General features: G+C 42.4%; 1 protein-coding gene across 7 annotated transcripts in view; it reads right to left on the bottom strand.

Annotated features, from left to right (window-relative positions):
• Window position 1: 1 nt before the first annotated feature.
• cacna2d2a (calcium channel, voltage-dependent, alpha 2/delta subunit 2a) overlaps window positions 2-17,347 on the bottom strand; it is a 165,281-nt gene continuing 147,935 nt past the window's right edge. For 6 of the 7 annotated variants that reach the window (XM_084349040.1, XM_084349041.1, XM_084349038.1 and 3 more), the window contains 18 exons: window positions 15,018-15,094; window positions 13,869-13,883; window positions 11,375-11,435; window positions 9,973-10,070; window positions 9,747-9,837; window positions 9,587-9,649; window positions 9,307-9,410; window positions 9,089-9,187; window positions 8,815-8,906; window positions 8,672-8,719; window positions 7,888-7,959; window positions 7,652-7,804; window positions 7,465-7,517; window positions 7,285-7,340; window positions 6,224-6,347; window positions 5,821-5,930; window positions 5,372-5,454; window positions 2-4,408 (listed from right to left, as the gene is read on the bottom strand). In XM_084349040.1, coding sequence (XP_084205166.1) covers window positions 4,286-4,408; window positions 5,372-5,454; window positions 5,821-5,930; window positions 6,224-6,347; window positions 7,285-7,340; window positions 7,465-7,517; window positions 7,652-7,804; window positions 7,888-7,959; window positions 8,672-8,719; window positions 8,815-8,906; window positions 9,089-9,187; window positions 9,307-9,410; window positions 9,587-9,649; window positions 9,747-9,837; window positions 9,973-10,070; window positions 11,375-11,435; window positions 13,869-13,883; window positions 15,018-15,094 — 1,522 coding nt within the window. In that variant the 3' untranslated portion in view covers window positions 2-4,285. The remainder of the gene's footprint in view (window positions 4,409-5,371; window positions 5,455-5,820; window positions 5,931-6,223; window positions 6,348-7,284; window positions 7,341-7,464; window positions 7,518-7,651; window positions 7,805-7,887; window positions 7,960-8,671; window positions 8,720-8,814; window positions 8,907-9,088; window positions 9,188-9,306; window positions 9,411-9,586; window positions 9,650-9,746; window positions 9,838-9,972; window positions 10,071-11,374; window positions 11,436-13,868; window positions 13,884-15,017; window positions 15,095-17,347) is intronic. The other variant, XM_084349036.1, reaches the window with a different exon arrangement.

The raw sequence follows: 17,347 nt of genomic DNA, 5'->3' as shown, positions 1-17,347 counted from the left end.
ATGAAGTGAAAAATATGAACATTATTTAATAACTGATTCTCTGTAATAAACAATTTGAAAATATTTTACAAGGAGTCACAGACACAATATTTTACAAATTTTGCCCTCTTCTTCTTTTTTCTTTTTTTTTTAGCTTCATCTGTACAAAAGAATGGAGCGACATGGACCAGTGCCCAGAAAAGAAGGAGCTAAATCTTCCACACACACCAACATTCACACTCACACACGCACAAGAAAGAAAACAAAACCGAAAATAAAATCGAAAACATTTTGACTTCAGATCTCAAACTTATCAACAGTGCTGTATTCCTATATTTTTTTTAACGTCACTTAAAATTCGTCTGATTTTATTCTTTTTTTTTTTTTCGCTAAATGTTGCTGTTATTTTTTCACACACTTGTCAAACATGGTCACATAGCACCAGACTACAGACTACAGAATCACATACACACGTGTCTTTCCCACAGAGACGCACCAACACAGATGCAGCGAGGGTCGGGAGGGGCCTCGACGCTTTATGAAAACACTGCCTACTTATTTTAGGGTCGTGTCCTAAAGCTGACCCCTCCCTCTCAAACCCCAAGCTGGTCCAATTTTCTATTTTTTTCTTAGTTTTTCTTTTTTTTGGCAAAAGTAAATTTGTCAAACCACAGAAATCAGACGTCTGTCCCTTTAGAGCAGTTATCCAACCCAATCGCCAGAATAAATGTTGGCATTGTACGTTTCTGCAAACCACAGATATGTTGAAACTTAACGCTTCTTTAGGTTATGTTTAGGCACAAAAACAACGTGATTAGGCTTCGGTGAAGATCTTGTTTTGGCATTTTGTTGAATATATCCGGTTGTGTAGCAACAAACGTGGCTGGAAAATTTTCCAATGTCTCACTGAAAATGTCACCTTTTTGCCTCAAATACAGCTGGAAAATGACCCAACGTCTTACTGAAAATATCTGGTTTTGTTGCTACAAATATGGCAAGAAAATGTTGTGATGGTTGTTAAAAATTACCGGTTGAGACGATGGTCTCTTGCCGAGGTGTCAGCTCATATACATGTGACCTAAACATGATGCAATGCGTATTGTAGAAATGTTGATGATTTGTGTGAAACGTACAAATCGAACGTATCCGTGGTTTGCAGAAACGCACAATGCCAACATTTCATTCTGGCGACCGGGCTGAGTTTTCCAGTGGTGATGCACACGCAGACGTCACCACATGATTCCTCCATGACCTTCTGTTTGACGGGCCCGTGCTGCTCTGTGGAGACCCACTCCCTGAGCTTGCCTCTGACATTCCACCCGCTCACCCAAATAAAAACACCTGGGAAGTGACGTCCTTGGCTCACTTGTTGCCTGGTGCTTGACATCTCCCAGCTGGGCATGAATAAGTGTCTTTACATGTTTGCTTATAGGTGTGTGTGTGCATTATGTGTCGGTGCAGGTGCAAAAAAAAAAACAAAAAAAAACAGGCCTACATATTTAGTCAATGTGTGAGTACAGAGCCAGGAAAAGAGAGGAAGTTGCAGGGGGTACATTTCCACAGGCACGTGTAGCGCTCATTTACAGACAGTGGAAATAGGGATATACAGACAGAATTAATGGCACAGGACAGAGACAAACAAATGCCAGAAAAGTACAGCTGCATCTGCTCGGCGCTCCACACTGCTCGGAGCCGAATTTGGAAACACGCGTCTTTAAATTTTCAACAGTTTTTCATTTCGATTCTGCTTGGAGCCGCGCTGCAGTTACTGTGCCAGCATGTTTGCCACATCAAATAGTACCAACAACTGTACAGAGTGAGAAGTTAAGGTTTCAAATTGTCGTGTGAGTCGTTCCCACCTGAGCGATACCAGTGAGGGTTCGGGTGGGTGTGAACATCGAAGGTCGGAGGTGTTTTTTTGAAATTGAAAAACTCCCACCTGCTTTCAGGCATGTAATTGAACAGGCATCAGTCAATAACGAATCATTCCAAGACGTACAAAATACAAAATTAGAGCTCACTATACTTACTGCAGAACACCAAGAAGAGTCCAGGGGGAGTGGATATTTTGGAGGATCTATTCGTGTGTGTGCGTGTACAGATGAGAAGGGGAGGGGGGGTGATCAGAGCTCCGTACTGTGTAACACTAAGGCATTTAGAGAGGCTTTGTTAACTATGTTGCATTTGAAGCAGAAAACACTGATGAAACTACACATTCTTTCGGACACCTCTGCTCCCTTTGATTAATATTTAGGCAGACTGACGGTTAACGATGGATTGTTTTTTTTTTTGTTTTCAGTAAAATCCCTTTTTGTTTCCTCCACGACGACACTGGATTTTGTCCGCTGCAACGTAGGGACAGGAAAAACAGCTACCACGACTGTCATCCCCTCACGCACTCCACAACTCATTTAAAAGACATTCCCCTCTGAGGGTTTTGAAACGCAAACTAACACGCACGCATCCACGCATACGACTCAGGCAGAACTATAGCAGTCAGGTGGCCCTAAAAACGCTCTATGGCCAGTTAAGTCGCTGTATACTGATAGTGTATCGTAGCTCTATACATGGCTTTGTAAAGGAACGGTATAGTAACTCCATACGATGGCAGTCAGGTGGCTCTGGAGCCGAGAGGGCAGATACACTGAAGCTAGAGCCGGTCAGCGGCTCCGTGTAAAGCTATTTCTATAGCTGACAGATTCAGTCTAAGATTCAGTCCAAAGCCTCAAAGGTGGCCGCTCTATAAAGGTACTATACGGTGGCTCTACTCTTATACAGCCGATGTGGTCCAAAACAAAGTGCATCAAGGCACTATGAAACAGAGCGGCTCCTAAACATGGGAGTCTAAAATGACTTTTCACACATCGTAATGATCGAATGATGAACTGTGACGGATTACAACCACACTACTACTTTGCACGTGATCACCATATTTAGTTGCCTCTTCTGCACTTTTGTTGGAAATGTTGATAAGCCCCTATCCCCCAGCAGCGAATGGTTTCGAAGTTTGAACAGCATCAGTCGAAGGTAATAGAGTAAAATAAAAACCCACCTGGAACGAGTACGAGACGGTCATGAGGCAGAGATTTTTTTTTTGTGTGTGTGTGTGAACAGACGTAAAGCACGTTTACAAATTGTGATTCGGTTAGAAGCCTCATGAGGATTGGCAGAGGTGAGCTTTAGCGTCAGAGAGCACGGGGGCTTCTTTTTTTTAACATCAGTCCAAACCAGAGGTCAGAATGGTCCTCAAAGGAGAACACTACAAGACATCAACAATGTAACCGAACACTGATTCATGTTTTACAGCCGTCACTATTGTGTAAGTCAGATAACACGAGCCTTAAACAGTAAATATAACAGAAATGTACTTCAACAAACGCGATTACCATCATGTAATTACAATAATCCCCAGTGGACGTCTTTTAAAAGCATTAATCTGTAATCGGGCGCTGCACAAAATGAATCAGCGTTCAGTTTCTGAGTGTCTCCCCTTCCTCGTCATGGTTAAATCTAAATCAGAAGCCGCCTCCTCTTCATGTTTTGGCTATAAAAATAAGACCACATGAAAGTCTATCTCATTTTGGCAAGTAGATACAGTGCATAAATTAATGTTTAAGTAACACCTAACGACTTCCTTTTCAAATTTAAAACTAAATATACTGTAATGTTTGGAATACTCATCACTTCAGCAGTTTATACTTGACATTTTGTATACTTGACAGTTCTTTTTTTTTTTTCTCGGTTATTTTCTTTTATGGTGGCTATAACTGGCTGGATGGTCCACAGCCTCTTATCGAGAGGCCAAACGACAGAGCGGTGACACTCTGAGATGGAGGAGAAAAGGAGGAGGAGGCCGAAGGCGGACAGCCGACCTCAACTCTCCAGTCTGTATGAGGCGGCAGGTCTGTGACGAGGACATCCACCGGTCCTCTTTCTCCTTCCTTCACTGGATGGTGTTGGTGGCAGGGTGGTCATGAAGGCGTGGGGGGTCGTGTTTTCTCTTTTCTGACGCTGCCTCTGATGATCCAGGCGGTCCGGCACCACCCACTCCTCCTGCAGATGTAGGTTAACTGGCTGAGGACACAAATGTCCGGCAGTTGTCACTAAGCGACATGAACTGAAGCGAGCTGGGTAGCGCGGCACTCAGGGCTTCCAACTTGCCGTGATGGGAAGTCCCATTATTACCTATGACTATATCACGGGGGGGAGGGCTTAGGGGCACAGAGAGGGGAGGTTGGCGGGTTTTTTTTGGGTGGGTATAGAAGCTTGGGAGGGCTACGAGGAGGATAAGTGGAGGAAAATGGAATTAATGTAGTAGAGAGTGAATGTTGGGGCTGATGGCGGGATAAAGTAAAAGCAGCTGGATGAGCAGCAAAGTGTAGAGACATGGACGGAAGGAGTGGCCTCGTCCACAGTCTGATGTGTTCTCCTGCAGAGGGGAAAACAGCAGCTGTCAGTACACATCGAGCACACAGGATGTGTGTTTTAATACAGACATGAAACCTGCTTTCACAGGGATTCAGGTGATAGACGGCAAACCAGATATTATTTCAGTGGACGGCAGCATGTCTGTACTGTTTACATTTGTTGCATTATGTGTGATGAATGAATAAAAATACTTTTACTACCTTATGATTTGGAGGGAGTTTAACATTAAAGCATGGAAGAATTTGTAGAAAATGGTTAGAATTAAAAGCTTCAGAAACACAGCGGGCGGCAGATCACAAGAGTTACTGACAACTGACAAGCTCAGTTAGTCGTGGAGCCAGTGGCCCTAGAGACTGTCTCCTTGAGTGAGAGTGAACACGGCTGGATGTCAAACTGGGACTGAACACAGCCTCCAAGACCGACGGAGGTCAGTTTGACAACAGGGGATACACAACAGTGTGGATTTACAGCAGCTCTGACCAGGAGTATGACTCCGGGAGCGAAGAGACACGGCAGGCTGGGACGGGAGAGAAGCCACAGAGTCGGACATCAGTAAGCCGTAAGATTTCCACATCTTAGTACGAGTGTGAGTGTTTCATTTCTTGACATTTTGTGATTTCATTTAGTTTTTTTATTTATCACATCGTGCCAAAACACAGTGGAGGACGAGACAGGACGGGCCGGGGTTAACCGGTTAGCATGCTAACTTCAGAAGACATCTCTGCAACACAGTACAGCACAGAGACGCCTTTCTTCACGCTCCACAGTGTTAGTTCATTTTCTGGATGTTTTCAAAATAAACCTCTGGTCATATCTCACAAATTGCTCCTTTAATTGTACGTTTGCAGCAGAATATTAAGAGATAATTATTAGCACTCCCTACTCACAGCGAGTAAATGCCAAACTGCCTGTTTGTTTTTGTCTGAATGACTCTGCTCATTGATATCGTGTCTGAAAGTCTTACAGAGATGTTATTATCGAAGCAGGTGGAGGGTCCTTTTCGATAGCGCGCCACAGGCATTTCTTCACATGGATTCTCCTCCTTGACTGAAAATTGACTCAATTAAGGAATATTAAAATCCTTTTGAATTGCTGCTTTTTTGCAGTGTTTCATCATCTACCCAAACACACACACACACACACACACACACACACACACACACACACACACACACACACACACACACACACACACACACACACACACACACACACACACACACACACACTGATTGCTCACTCGGTGCCGCAGATAAAATATCTGGTCATAATTCACTCCATTGCGATAAAAAATAACCTTGAATGAATGTGAAACATTTGTTCCACAGGTATGTTTGATAAGGAGATAGCATCGAGCGATTACAGAGTGTGTGTTCTCCTCTGCCAGCTGGCGTACAATGAGAAAAAGGATACACTCCTCCTCCTCCTGGGACAGCTTCTCCATCTCGCAGGTGTTGCACGGCAGCTTCTCCGCCACCACAAAGAGCAAGTTGGTGTTGTTTATCCTCTTGGCGTGAATCAGCCTGCAGAGAGAGAGAGAGAGAGTGAGACAACTCTGTCAACAACCCCCCTCTGCTCGCTTACATCACAGGCTCATTTGCTAATGGATCAGTGAGATTCATGAGAGAGTCTTATAAGGCTCATTTAGCCGATGATGTGACCGTTTCATTAAAGCTGATACGGTTTAATCATCACCAGAGTTTATTAGCTCCAACAGAAAGATGAATACGTCTTGCTAACCGAGTCTCTGTCACAGTACGATTCTTTGTGGTGTGTGTGCGTGTGTGCGTGTGTGTGTGTTAACATGTGTACAGACCTGGAGCAGTTGCCACAGTCTTGCAGGATGTTGTAGGAGCTGCTGAGATTACTCAAGTAGTACTGGGTCTGGATCATTACACAACTCCGCTCTTTGGAGTCGAATCCTTCTGCATCCACCTCGTCTGCAGCATCACCAGAGCACAAAGACGTGAGAGTAACACTTGTCAGTTCGATTGATTTATAAGATCTGACTCTACAAAAAGTGATTACAAAAATGTACATCCACATTTGGTGGGATAATCTGTAAAACTCTCCCGTAGTCATCAGTTATTTGCATAGTTTTTGTTTACAGTTTGAGCACCACGGCTGGAAAACTGCGACTGAGGACGACAAAAAACTTTTAATACTGATACATGTATTATTTGACTATCAGTCGACGCCCTTTAAGAGTCTTGGCTCATTACTCGAATTCGACTTTTACTGCTCAGAAATGGTTCAGCATTTTGGGAAACACACTTACTCCTCTTGATATGGAAAGACTGAAGCTGTAACTCCCCTGAAACATTTGTGATTGTCAACGAATTAAAAAACAAAGAAGACGGTTTGAATTAGTGACAGGCTCCTGGTGAGTGTATTTACCAAATCAAATACTTCTTCTTTTTTCTTTGAGTGCGTACTGCAGCTGCCCTTACAAAGTACACACTGTTGCATGAAGTATGCATACAATTGGGACACACTATGGACCTGGGTCCAAAATGAAAACGCACCAGATGTGGGTAGATTATCAATGTGGTGAGTAAATCTCTGTCGGCTATCCGCCACACTGCCACTAAATGTTGCTACCAAAGCAGTCATGTAATTTAAAGACTATGCTGAGTGTCTCTACTACGTGTTGGTGTCACTGACGGACACACTGCTGCTTTCCTCTCCTCTGTTTGTGTCAGAGATTCACACACACAGCATAGGGACAGGGACTTTATGATGCATTCAGGTGTGGCTCGTAAACTCAGAAGTCTTTATTCAAATGGCCATGAAGGTTGTTTAAAATGGGAAATTTTCTATTATTTTACATCTGTCATTACTTTCTTGTTCTTTTCACAACAGCTTGCTTGTACCCACCTGTGACGAACCAACTGTGATACGCCAGTCCATATATAAACTGTTGGAACAAGGACCTGTAGAGACAGGAGAGGAGAACAGTTAGTAAAAAGTTATAATAATATATTTTGGAGTGAATATGGTACAGTGTGTGTGTGTGTTTGTGTACTGTGTGTTTGTTTTTCATTCCAGGACTCTCACCATGCAGCTGCCGATGACCACCAAGCCAGGTTTACAAAATCCACAATAGTGGGCTGCAGATACAGGCGAAAATAGAAAAATGTGAGAACATCATATCAGCTGGATCACACGCGTATTTTAACCCACCATTAGTCTCTCTATATACCATTAATTCAGTACATAATCATCTACTCTGCAGCGTTCTCACCACAAACACTCCTCTGGGTGCAGCTCCAGTTTCACTGTTGGGCAGCCGTTCGCACACAGACTGGTAGTCAAACGACTGCTTGCGGTTGTAGAAGGAGTTGTTGTAGAGAGCGTGCATCAAGTAGGGATCGACGTCACTGAAGAACATTCCCACCTGTGGAGAATAACAGACACAGGTAAAGCTGAGTGTAAAGATTAGTGAGAAACCACAACGGTCAGTGTCTTTGTTGACTTCACCTTGTTCCAGTCCTCCTTCTGATTAGACATGATCAAGAATGCACCGTCGTCTATCAAATAACACAGGAGATCCTGCACACAGAAACAAACATGGGCTTTAATTAGATGCACAGTGGAAAGAACAGTACAGTACAGTGCTATGATACAGAAAATCAATGAGGAGGAGTTTGTTTGGGACTGTCCTGCTGAATATCTGTAAAACACTAAGTTGTCCAGGTTTTCATCACAATTAAAAAATATTATAATATTTAACTATAACTATTTAACTCATACTGATTTGTCTATGTGAGTGAATCAGTCAATGTGCTGTTGTGACTAGTTGGTCCAGTATATGGCTGCAATGTAATCCTTTGGGGCAACTCTGACTGTCAAAGTTACATCCACTAATAGTGCTTGTTTTCGCCACTGACAGGCCGAGGTTGTTATTCTAAGTGTCTGACAGAAATGATACCAGTGGAGATAGACCTTGTTTTTGAAGAGAACGATCCTTTCTGTGACCAGAAACACAAGGCTCGTTCATTTTAGTGGACGTAACTTTGACAGTCGTAGTTGCCTTTAAGGATTACGTTGCAGCCATTGTAGTCACGTCGCTGCTGCCGGCAGACGTGATCTACTCGACCGATTCCAAAACTTTTGCTAAGTATGTGTCATTTACATACCCTAACGTGTTATTATAGGGCCCAGGTTTAAAAATACTGGAATTTCTGTTAAACAGTCCCCGATTGAAATTTGAAAATATCACCCTAAAAAGGAAACTCATAAAAATTTTTTAACAAATACTAACATCACTGTTGGCTTCGCAGTCCATCTCACAGCCCCTGGTTGGTCCACACTGTCACAAAGGAAAAACAGCATCAGTAGCTGATCATCTTAGAAACTGCTGAACACTTAAGCTTGTAAATATATTCTTAAGGTAGAGTTTGTTACCGTATTTGAGCCCTGACGGTTATCTGTATGGTTGCTGGCAAGAATCTTGAACTTGTCCGTCCAGGCTTCAAGGTCTAATTTCACTCCAACCACTGAGAAAAAGAAGGAAAATTCAAAATACAAGACCCATGCACATAAAAGTCCCAACAAACAGATGCAAAGCAAGGACATGTCCACACAAAGTGACAATGAATACAAACACAGGTGTGTAATTGTCTCTTTCTTTAACAAGCTCCATTAGGGTTTTCTCTCCTCTTTCAGAGCGCGAGCCCACCTGCAGGTTTGATGGTCTTCCCTCCGACTGTGATCTCCACTGCCGTGCTGACCAGGATCCCAATGGTGTCGTTCTCTGGGTTCAGCAGCTCGTCCCTGGCTTTAAGAGGGAAACAAATAGAGAAACAAGCCACGAGGGAGGGTTTAGAAACAAAGAGCCACAACACATTACGAGGCTCACCGTGAGATATACAACCAGACACTGAGAGCATCATTCACCTGTTCGATAAGGCGCTCGGAAGATGTAGCCCTTGTTGTCGAGACTGCGGCGGTAATAGCTGGCATTAAACGGCTCAGGGTCTTCCTCCCAGGTCTCTGAAGCCCTGAGATTTAAGAGCACAGACACCGGGGCTGTAAATCTGATGCATAAGCCTCTTGCTATACTATCTGCTTAGGGAAACATATCAACTCCTCACAACTCAGAATAAAGTGAGAGACATGACAGATCTACAGAACAGCTGCTGTCCGGACGTACAGCCTTGATGACGAGTGCACTCACTTGTTCGGAAACACTCTTGTTACGCCTCCATCTGTCGCAGCGAACACGGCCAGAAAACCGTATCTAAATGTCAGGAGGGAGAGAAAGAGACAGAAATCAAATCAGATTCAGAGTCGGATGTAAAGACGCGGCTCCCTCAGTGTCGGCTAATCACACTTACGTGTTCAAGTCTTTATTCTTCCACACTTTCTCCACCAGCTGCCTGATGATGCCGGTGTCCAGGATCAGGTTATGAAGGAGCAAGTTGTCACCTAAACAGAATAATAACAACTATCAGAGCAGATGTAGATTTATCTCTCTCTGAGTTTTTTGGAGGATTTATTGACAATAAGAGAAAATATATACATCGCCGGCCTTGTGAGAGAGTAAGAAGAAGTGAGACTCACATTGTTTGGAGTCCGGTGTCACCTTCTCCATGAGAGCAATGAAGTTGAGCAGGAACTCGGTGTTGTTGTTGGACAGTTCCAGATCATTGCAGTACTCCCTGAGAAGCAGACGAGACATTTTAACTCAGAGAGAGAAGGTTAAAAACAAACGCATCCATAAAACATGAACACTCTGCCTCATTTGTCCTTCATAGAGGGACACAAAACAAAAAGTGGGGAAGCACGAATAGATGTGTCACTCGATGCTATCGTGAGCAGCATGCATGTCTTAAAGCTTGAATTTCAATATGCTAAGATGGCTGTCAATCAAAACAAAAACGTGGACAGGCATCACAATGAGAGAGTGATTTTATCAGTGTGATGCAGAGTTCAGGCTTCAGCTGGAGGCGATGAGGGTTTGATAACAAAACAGAACATGCAAAGAGGATTTCAGTCATTTTTTTCATACATACTGGAGCTTTTTTGGGTACTTACACATTTCATTGTCCGATATCCATTTTCTTCTTATTATTATTATTCACACTTATCTTTCATTCCACTGAACAACTAAACTAATGACTCCTGAATGTATTTGTGTACAGGACTGTCACAATAATTACCTTTTATCATACATATATGTATATCGCCCGTTGTGTTTACACGCGTGTTTGTTGCTGGATGTGTGGTTTTATATTATTTAGGATATTTTGAATTATTGATTAAAAGTTAATTGCTCCTTCACTGTCAAATCTGACAAAGTGAATTTAATTTAAAAAATCAAGGAAACAGATAACTTAAAAATGAACAAATAAAGTAGACGTTTTTAAAAAACTTTTTAGCTCGTACAACATAAATTTAATAGTGTATGTTACTTGGTATTTCAGAGGTAATCGGTTTCCTGACTTTTTTAAAGCACAGGCAATAGTTGAATTAATACAAAGGTAAAGAAAAACATTGGCAAATTAAAGCAGAAATACCAATTTATATCACATTTTATATATTATTAATGTCTACATTTATTTACAATTCTACTTTTGGTACATTTAATGGCATATCAATTTATAAATTGAGCCATTTAGTCATTCTTTTCTTTATTTTATGTTGGCAGTTTCAGTCCTCCATACTTCTGGGACAATATGCCATCCAGCAAAAAGTAATTGTTGTGACGAGTCTATTCGAATAACACAAACATGTAGCTGCATGCAAAGAAGATTTGATGTGGCTTCAACACTTTGTTTTAATGAGGGAATGATGAATTTTAGATTTAATTTACACTTCACACATAAAACACTACTCGAAAAGAAAAGAAATGAATGAAACAAACCACTTCCACACAGTGCAACTCAACATCACAAAAAGGCAAAAGACAAGACGAAAAAACTGATGACCACCAACGACAGAGAGCTTTCACACACAGAGCTACCTGGGAGCAATGAATACATGTCCTTCAGACTCAAAACTGTTTGGCAGCAGTGATTCAAAATCTGCAACAGAAAGGGGAAGATTATCCGGGAAGAGCAGTGGGCAGAGCAGTGGGGAGTTGTGGGTAAACAGCAGCTGTTCTTCAGAGGTGTGGGGACGCAGGAGGGAGTTTACCATAGCAACACTGAGGTATCATGGGAACACTAGCGTTAGCCAATATGGTGCCTCAAATAGAACCTGACTCTCAATGGACGACAGCTTTAGTTTCACAAGCACTCACACCTTCTTTTTTTTCCTCTTTTTGTCCGTCACTTTGTCAACAAGCGTTTTTCCGATTCGTCTGGTTTCACTCTAACATGTTTTGGACGTCTGAGAACTGACTTGCGAGACGTGCCGTGTCGGGAAGCAAGTTCTCAGACGGATTGAACACAATGAGTGCTTTCAGATCAGGCAGGCATCAACATGGCCAACTATTGCAGGGGAGAGGTGGGTGAAGGTCCTGATGGAAGTAGTCACCCCTCAGACTGGCAGGAGAGCGGGCTCAGAGAGACACATAATCAAAGGAGATGCATTGCATTGTGAAGGGCATGTCGAGGGGCAACTTAATATTAATCTATCACAGACAGAGCAGAACACAAAATATCAAGCGTCATTAAAGCCTCGACAGGAGAGTCTGCGATGAATCCAACATGTTATTTTCTCATTAGGCCGTGACCTGTGACCGTACAAGCAGAGGAAAGGTTTCATTTTAGAGCTAAAATAGAGTGCCCAGGTAGTTTTCCGCCCACAATGCCGTGCACATCCGGGGTCGGGTTTACTGAGGAAGTGTTGGGCCGTGCCCCTGGCGGTCTGAGGGGTGAGGAGGGAGGGAGACAAGCTGATGGAGACAGGGAGTACAGAGGGACGACACAGGAGTCAGCACCCTGACACCTGACAACATGGGAGGACCTGGGTGGGCAGGACACAGCTCAGCCCTGAAGGGTCAGTCTGCAGGCTGCGACGTCTCCAGCTACTGACGAGATACTACGGCAGCTGACAAATGTTAAGTAGGTGGTTTTTATATGTAGATCAATGAGGAATAGCTACATTAAAATATCATGACCATAAGAGATTTCGTTTTACTCTACTATGAATAAATAACACTACTTATACACATATAGAAGAATCCAGGGATGTACCTGAAGCAGACGCCATTACTGCAGTGGTCTCTGCCTATGCTATCTGGGCGTTGAATGCAAGTTGTCCAAAGAAGTGAACATTTTTTAAAGTCACTTTTGACAAGAATGTCTAGAAAATAATTTCAATTATTATGAACATTTATTTCAATCATCAATTATTATTGATTAATCCTCAAAAACCTAGATCAATGTTTGGGCCACCTGACTGTCCTGTATTTGTTGTGATTTTTCTACCCTATTCTAACAGTCAGCATCAAGTTTCAGCCAGGCTTATTATTTATTTGGGCTATTGTTGTAATCTATTATGTAAAATCTGAATAACACAAAGATCGACATCCGTCTAAGAACCTTCATTAGTAACTGGGGGCCACCGTCTACAACATCAATCCAACCACCAACGTCACTACAACTTGCCACTGCAGTAATGGTGGCGCCGCTAGATGGCGGAACCAACAAATCGGGTCGCCGGGTTCGTCTATATGTGCTGATATTATCACAGCTAAGGTGTCAGACTACAAAATAACAATTCAGATTAGTGTGTTTATCTTCCTACATTATGAAAATGTTACAGCAAACAGTACAAAATCTTTTACTTTTACATGAAGCTCAACGTGCTCTAAATGTTTTAAATTAAATTTAGTTAAAGTTAATACCTGAGCCCTAGTGTGAGAGTTAGTTAAGACATTTATTAACTAATGACACTGTAAGAAAAAGACAGAAAGAGACAGAAAGAGAGAGATGGAGGGAGACAAGAGGGTGAAAGAGAAACGGAGAAGGAAGATGAGGAAGAGACAGAAATATGGTCGAAGAAAATGTGAGGAAAGTGAAAGAAAGAGAAAGAGAAAGGAGGCAGACACAACCCATTTGGAGCTATCCACAGAAGGAAAAGGATTAGGAGGAGGAGGACAAAAGACAAGTTTTAACAGAGAACATGAATATCTGTCTTCCTTGGGTGCAGTTGGTGTTTTTTTTTTTTTTGTGGCTTCTGGAGCAGCGTGGGAGGGAAGAGGGTGAGGTTGGGGGACCGGAGGAGCCATCGTGAGAGATGTGGGATCTGAGCTGCAGCAAGAGGGTGAAGTGGAGAAGGAGGGATAAAAGGAGGAAGAGGAGGAGGAAAAAGAGGAAAAGGGGAGGAAAGTCCTGAAGGCAAGACGGGCAGGAACAGAGGCAAGCAGGCTGGGACAGGTGAGGGGAGAAGGAGGAGGGGGAGGGGGAGGGCAGCAGGAAGAGGTTGAGGACGAGAGGTGTGGGAAGGAGGCAGCGGTGGGAAGTAGGAAGTAAAGGTAGGGAACGTGGACCAATATGGAGTATACTTGCCCTTGGTGTATGGCACTGTGTGGATCCATCAGAGAAGGAGTGAGCAAGAAAAGAAACAGGGGGTCGGGTGGGAAGGGGGGATCACAGACAATATTTTATTCAATTACTGTTTGAATAAAAATATTGTTTTCTTGAAAGAAAAAAAACAATCTAAGTCAAACAAGACAAGAGAGAAAAAAGAAATGAAGAGCAAACATCTTATTTGCAAGAGCAAACGAGGGAACGGAAAACCAACGGAAGAAAAGGAAAACAAACTGGGAAATCCAGGAAAGGAAAACATTAAAGACAAGTAATTGTGAGAGATAACCATGGTTAAACAAAATAAATAAATAAAAACAAATCAAATAAAACAGGAAAAGAGCGGAATAACAGGGTCTGGACAAAGAAAGAATGAGAGAGACACGTGTGTCCCCATTCAGACCCACATAAACCCAAACTCCCACGTTAGTCGAGCCCTTATCCCGGGCCGAGTGGGAGTTTATATACTGAATGATTCCAAAGCTGAGAGACATCTCACACAATCCAACAAAAAACATAAAGTAAAAACTAAAAAAAATCACACACATAACAGAAGGAAAAGTTCCCCAAATCATAAAACTCATCATAAGGAGTGAAAAGCATGCATATTTTCACAGTTTTTCCAGAACATCAAATACTTTGAACACAGATGCTTCAGAATCATTACTTTGGTGGAGAAGAGGCGAGAGCATTTGGCAAAAAAAATAATAGCACAAAGGTCACCATTATTTTCACCTGAGTAACACAGTAAAACCACAGCTTTCACCTTTCTGTCAGTTCAGTTATTTTTTTCTTCAGCCAGTGTGAAGAAAAAACATCACCGGTTTACAGCACAGCATGAAGACAGGAGGGAACAGGGGGCAGTAGAGGAGTCGGGGGACTCAGGTATGAACCTGCCTATCAGAGAGCGTAGAAGAGGGGGGAGCACGGGGGAGGGGCGGGGCAGGCGACTCCGCTTGCACACTCCCTATTGATGATGTCGGAGACCCGGGACGAAAGGACTGAATAAGAGCATAAGGTCATATTTGGGAGAGAGAGAGAGAGAGAGAGAAGAGGAGGAAAGAGTGGAAAGAGAGAAAGAGAAGGAGAGGGACAGAGAGTGAAGGATGCTGGGTACTCCCGGGTACTTACACTGCACCTGAAGGATCTGGTCACTCAGGTTGGCCTTGATGTGGTTCTCACTATATGTGGGCAATACCAACCCTAGACTGAGGTAACGAGGCAGAAAATCAGGAACACGTTATGAATGCACAATAAAACTCTGACATGTAAACAAATACAGGACTCACTCACTTATAGACACAACAAGTTTAAAAAGGTTACATCAGATGGTATCAAAAGAGGCTTTACAAATGCTTTGTGAGGAAGGAAACTGATTCTGAACCTCTGTTAGACCCAGTAGACTATTTGTTAATTCTTTTTACTAGGAGGATTGACCAAGTTTGTTGACCAAGCAGTGACGAGGGAACGGACTCTTTTGGTTCTTTGGTTTCACAGCCATGGTCAAGGCCACGGATTCAAACTTGCGCAAACCTCCGCCAGGAAAGGATCAATGAGTCAGGCAGACTAGAACAACAGTTTCAACTAAACAACTCCTCTGTCCCTGCTCTCTCACTCTCTCCACTACTAGGGAATGGAGGGTGGCAGGTTAACAAGGGGGATGGCATTCCTCCTCACCCTGCCTCAAATCTCCTACCGGTTAGACCCAAGTTCAAACACACCCTGACGCCACCTTTTGGTTTTTGGACGACGTTTGTGTTTTTAGGAACCAGAAGTGACCATATTGTATTGGCAGGTGGAGCTGGAAAGGATAAGCAACGCTATGCCTTTACTCTGATTTGGTCTGATGTGACTTGTCAATCACAAGGTAGCCACGCCCTAAAGCATGCCCCGCTTCATCATCTCGTTCACTCTAAATGAGGACCATAATTTATTTAATAAACATGCTGTATTGAAGAAGACTTAAAACTAGTGATTGATATCATAAACTCATTGGAGAACTGTTTACTGAGGTAATAAATCAAGTAAGAAGAAGGGTCATTTTCTCATAAGCTTGGATACAATCAGACTTCATTTTGAAATCACTCTGTGATTAGAGCTGAAAAGAGACAATGATTATAAACAACAAGAAAACTACACATAGTACCTTTAAGTACTGTATGAACTGAAGCGCTATTAGTTATGATTTTACAGGATGAGCAGAGAGGCGTGAAAGCTATAAACTGTGAGGACTTCATAGGTTATACGCCTTTGTGTATGAAGCAGAAGACAGTCCCCAATTCAGGGGATCTTTGAGCTGATTCCCTCAAATCAAATAGGTACTTGATGCTGTTCCCAAGCAAAGTAACTGTGTTAGTAGCAAATGCCGTCTGTACTACATCGAACATGTTTGTAATCTATGACACATGGCTGATTTTGTCACTGTTCAGCAACATGTAGCACATGAAATATGAGCGCTGCTGGTAGTTTTATCTGCATTTTTATAGAAACGAAATGTGGACCAATTAGTGTTAAATTGGCGTTTACGGACTTTTTGGCCACTTGGGGGAAGAACAACAAGCTGTAAACACAACACTGACATACTATCACCTTATAAAGCCGATATGGTGAATTTGTCAGCTAACAGCGGCCCATTCACATCCAGCAGACACAGAGCAACAGGAGCATTCATTTGGAGTTGTGATTTCTGCCACACAATAAATATAACTTAAACATTCTCCCTTCTTCAGCTTTTGTTAATTCTCCTAAAAGTCTTGAGGGGAATATCTGGCTTAGCTGATAAATACTCCCCTATGTTCACCAGCCAGTTGCTAACGTTATTTGCCACTCGGTGCTGGGCTGGTACCACACGGTGGGTTTATCAGAACATTTTTGTCCAAAAACAGCTGCTTGCGCCTAGAAACAACGCTGATGAGAGCACTCAGGTCAGAAAACTAAAACAATGAGCTATAAAGCTTTGTAGAGCTGAGGGGAACTGCAGAGAAGTTTGTCAGAACGAGGGCCTCTTTTATATTACACGCAATGTTATCATTCGATAAATTGTTAATATATATAAGAAGAAGAATATGGGCAGATTTATGTTTGAGTTTCTGTCCAAGGTCAAAAAAGGTTGCATGCAAATCCTCACTTTGTAATATAACATCAGTATAACTGTTGACTGATCTAAATATTGCTTTATGTAACTAAATATTTACTCTAAAGATAGAAAAACATGTCCCATCTCTTAATCTGTGGTGCCATTGATAGCTAAAATATAACTCAGTAAGAGGATTAATTGGAACAGATAGAAAAATAAGGCTGAACTGAGCTACAGCTACAGTTGACTATCTCTAATATAAAGCTAATTTAGATCTAAAGAAACATCCAAAGCAAGTCTCATATCCTGCCCTAAACTCTGAAGTGTGGGAATCATGACAGATCAAAGCTTTTTATGTCTGCTTAGAGTCAGATTTGACTGTCAG

This window comes from Pagrus pagrus (genome assembly GCF_965226575.1).
Source record: "Pagrus pagrus genome assembly, chromosome: 3".
NCBI classification, from domain to species: Eukaryota; Metazoa; Chordata; class Actinopteri; order Spariformes; family Sparidae; genus Pagrus; species Pagrus pagrus.
This window is presented reverse-complemented; position numbering and strand designations above follow the sequence as displayed.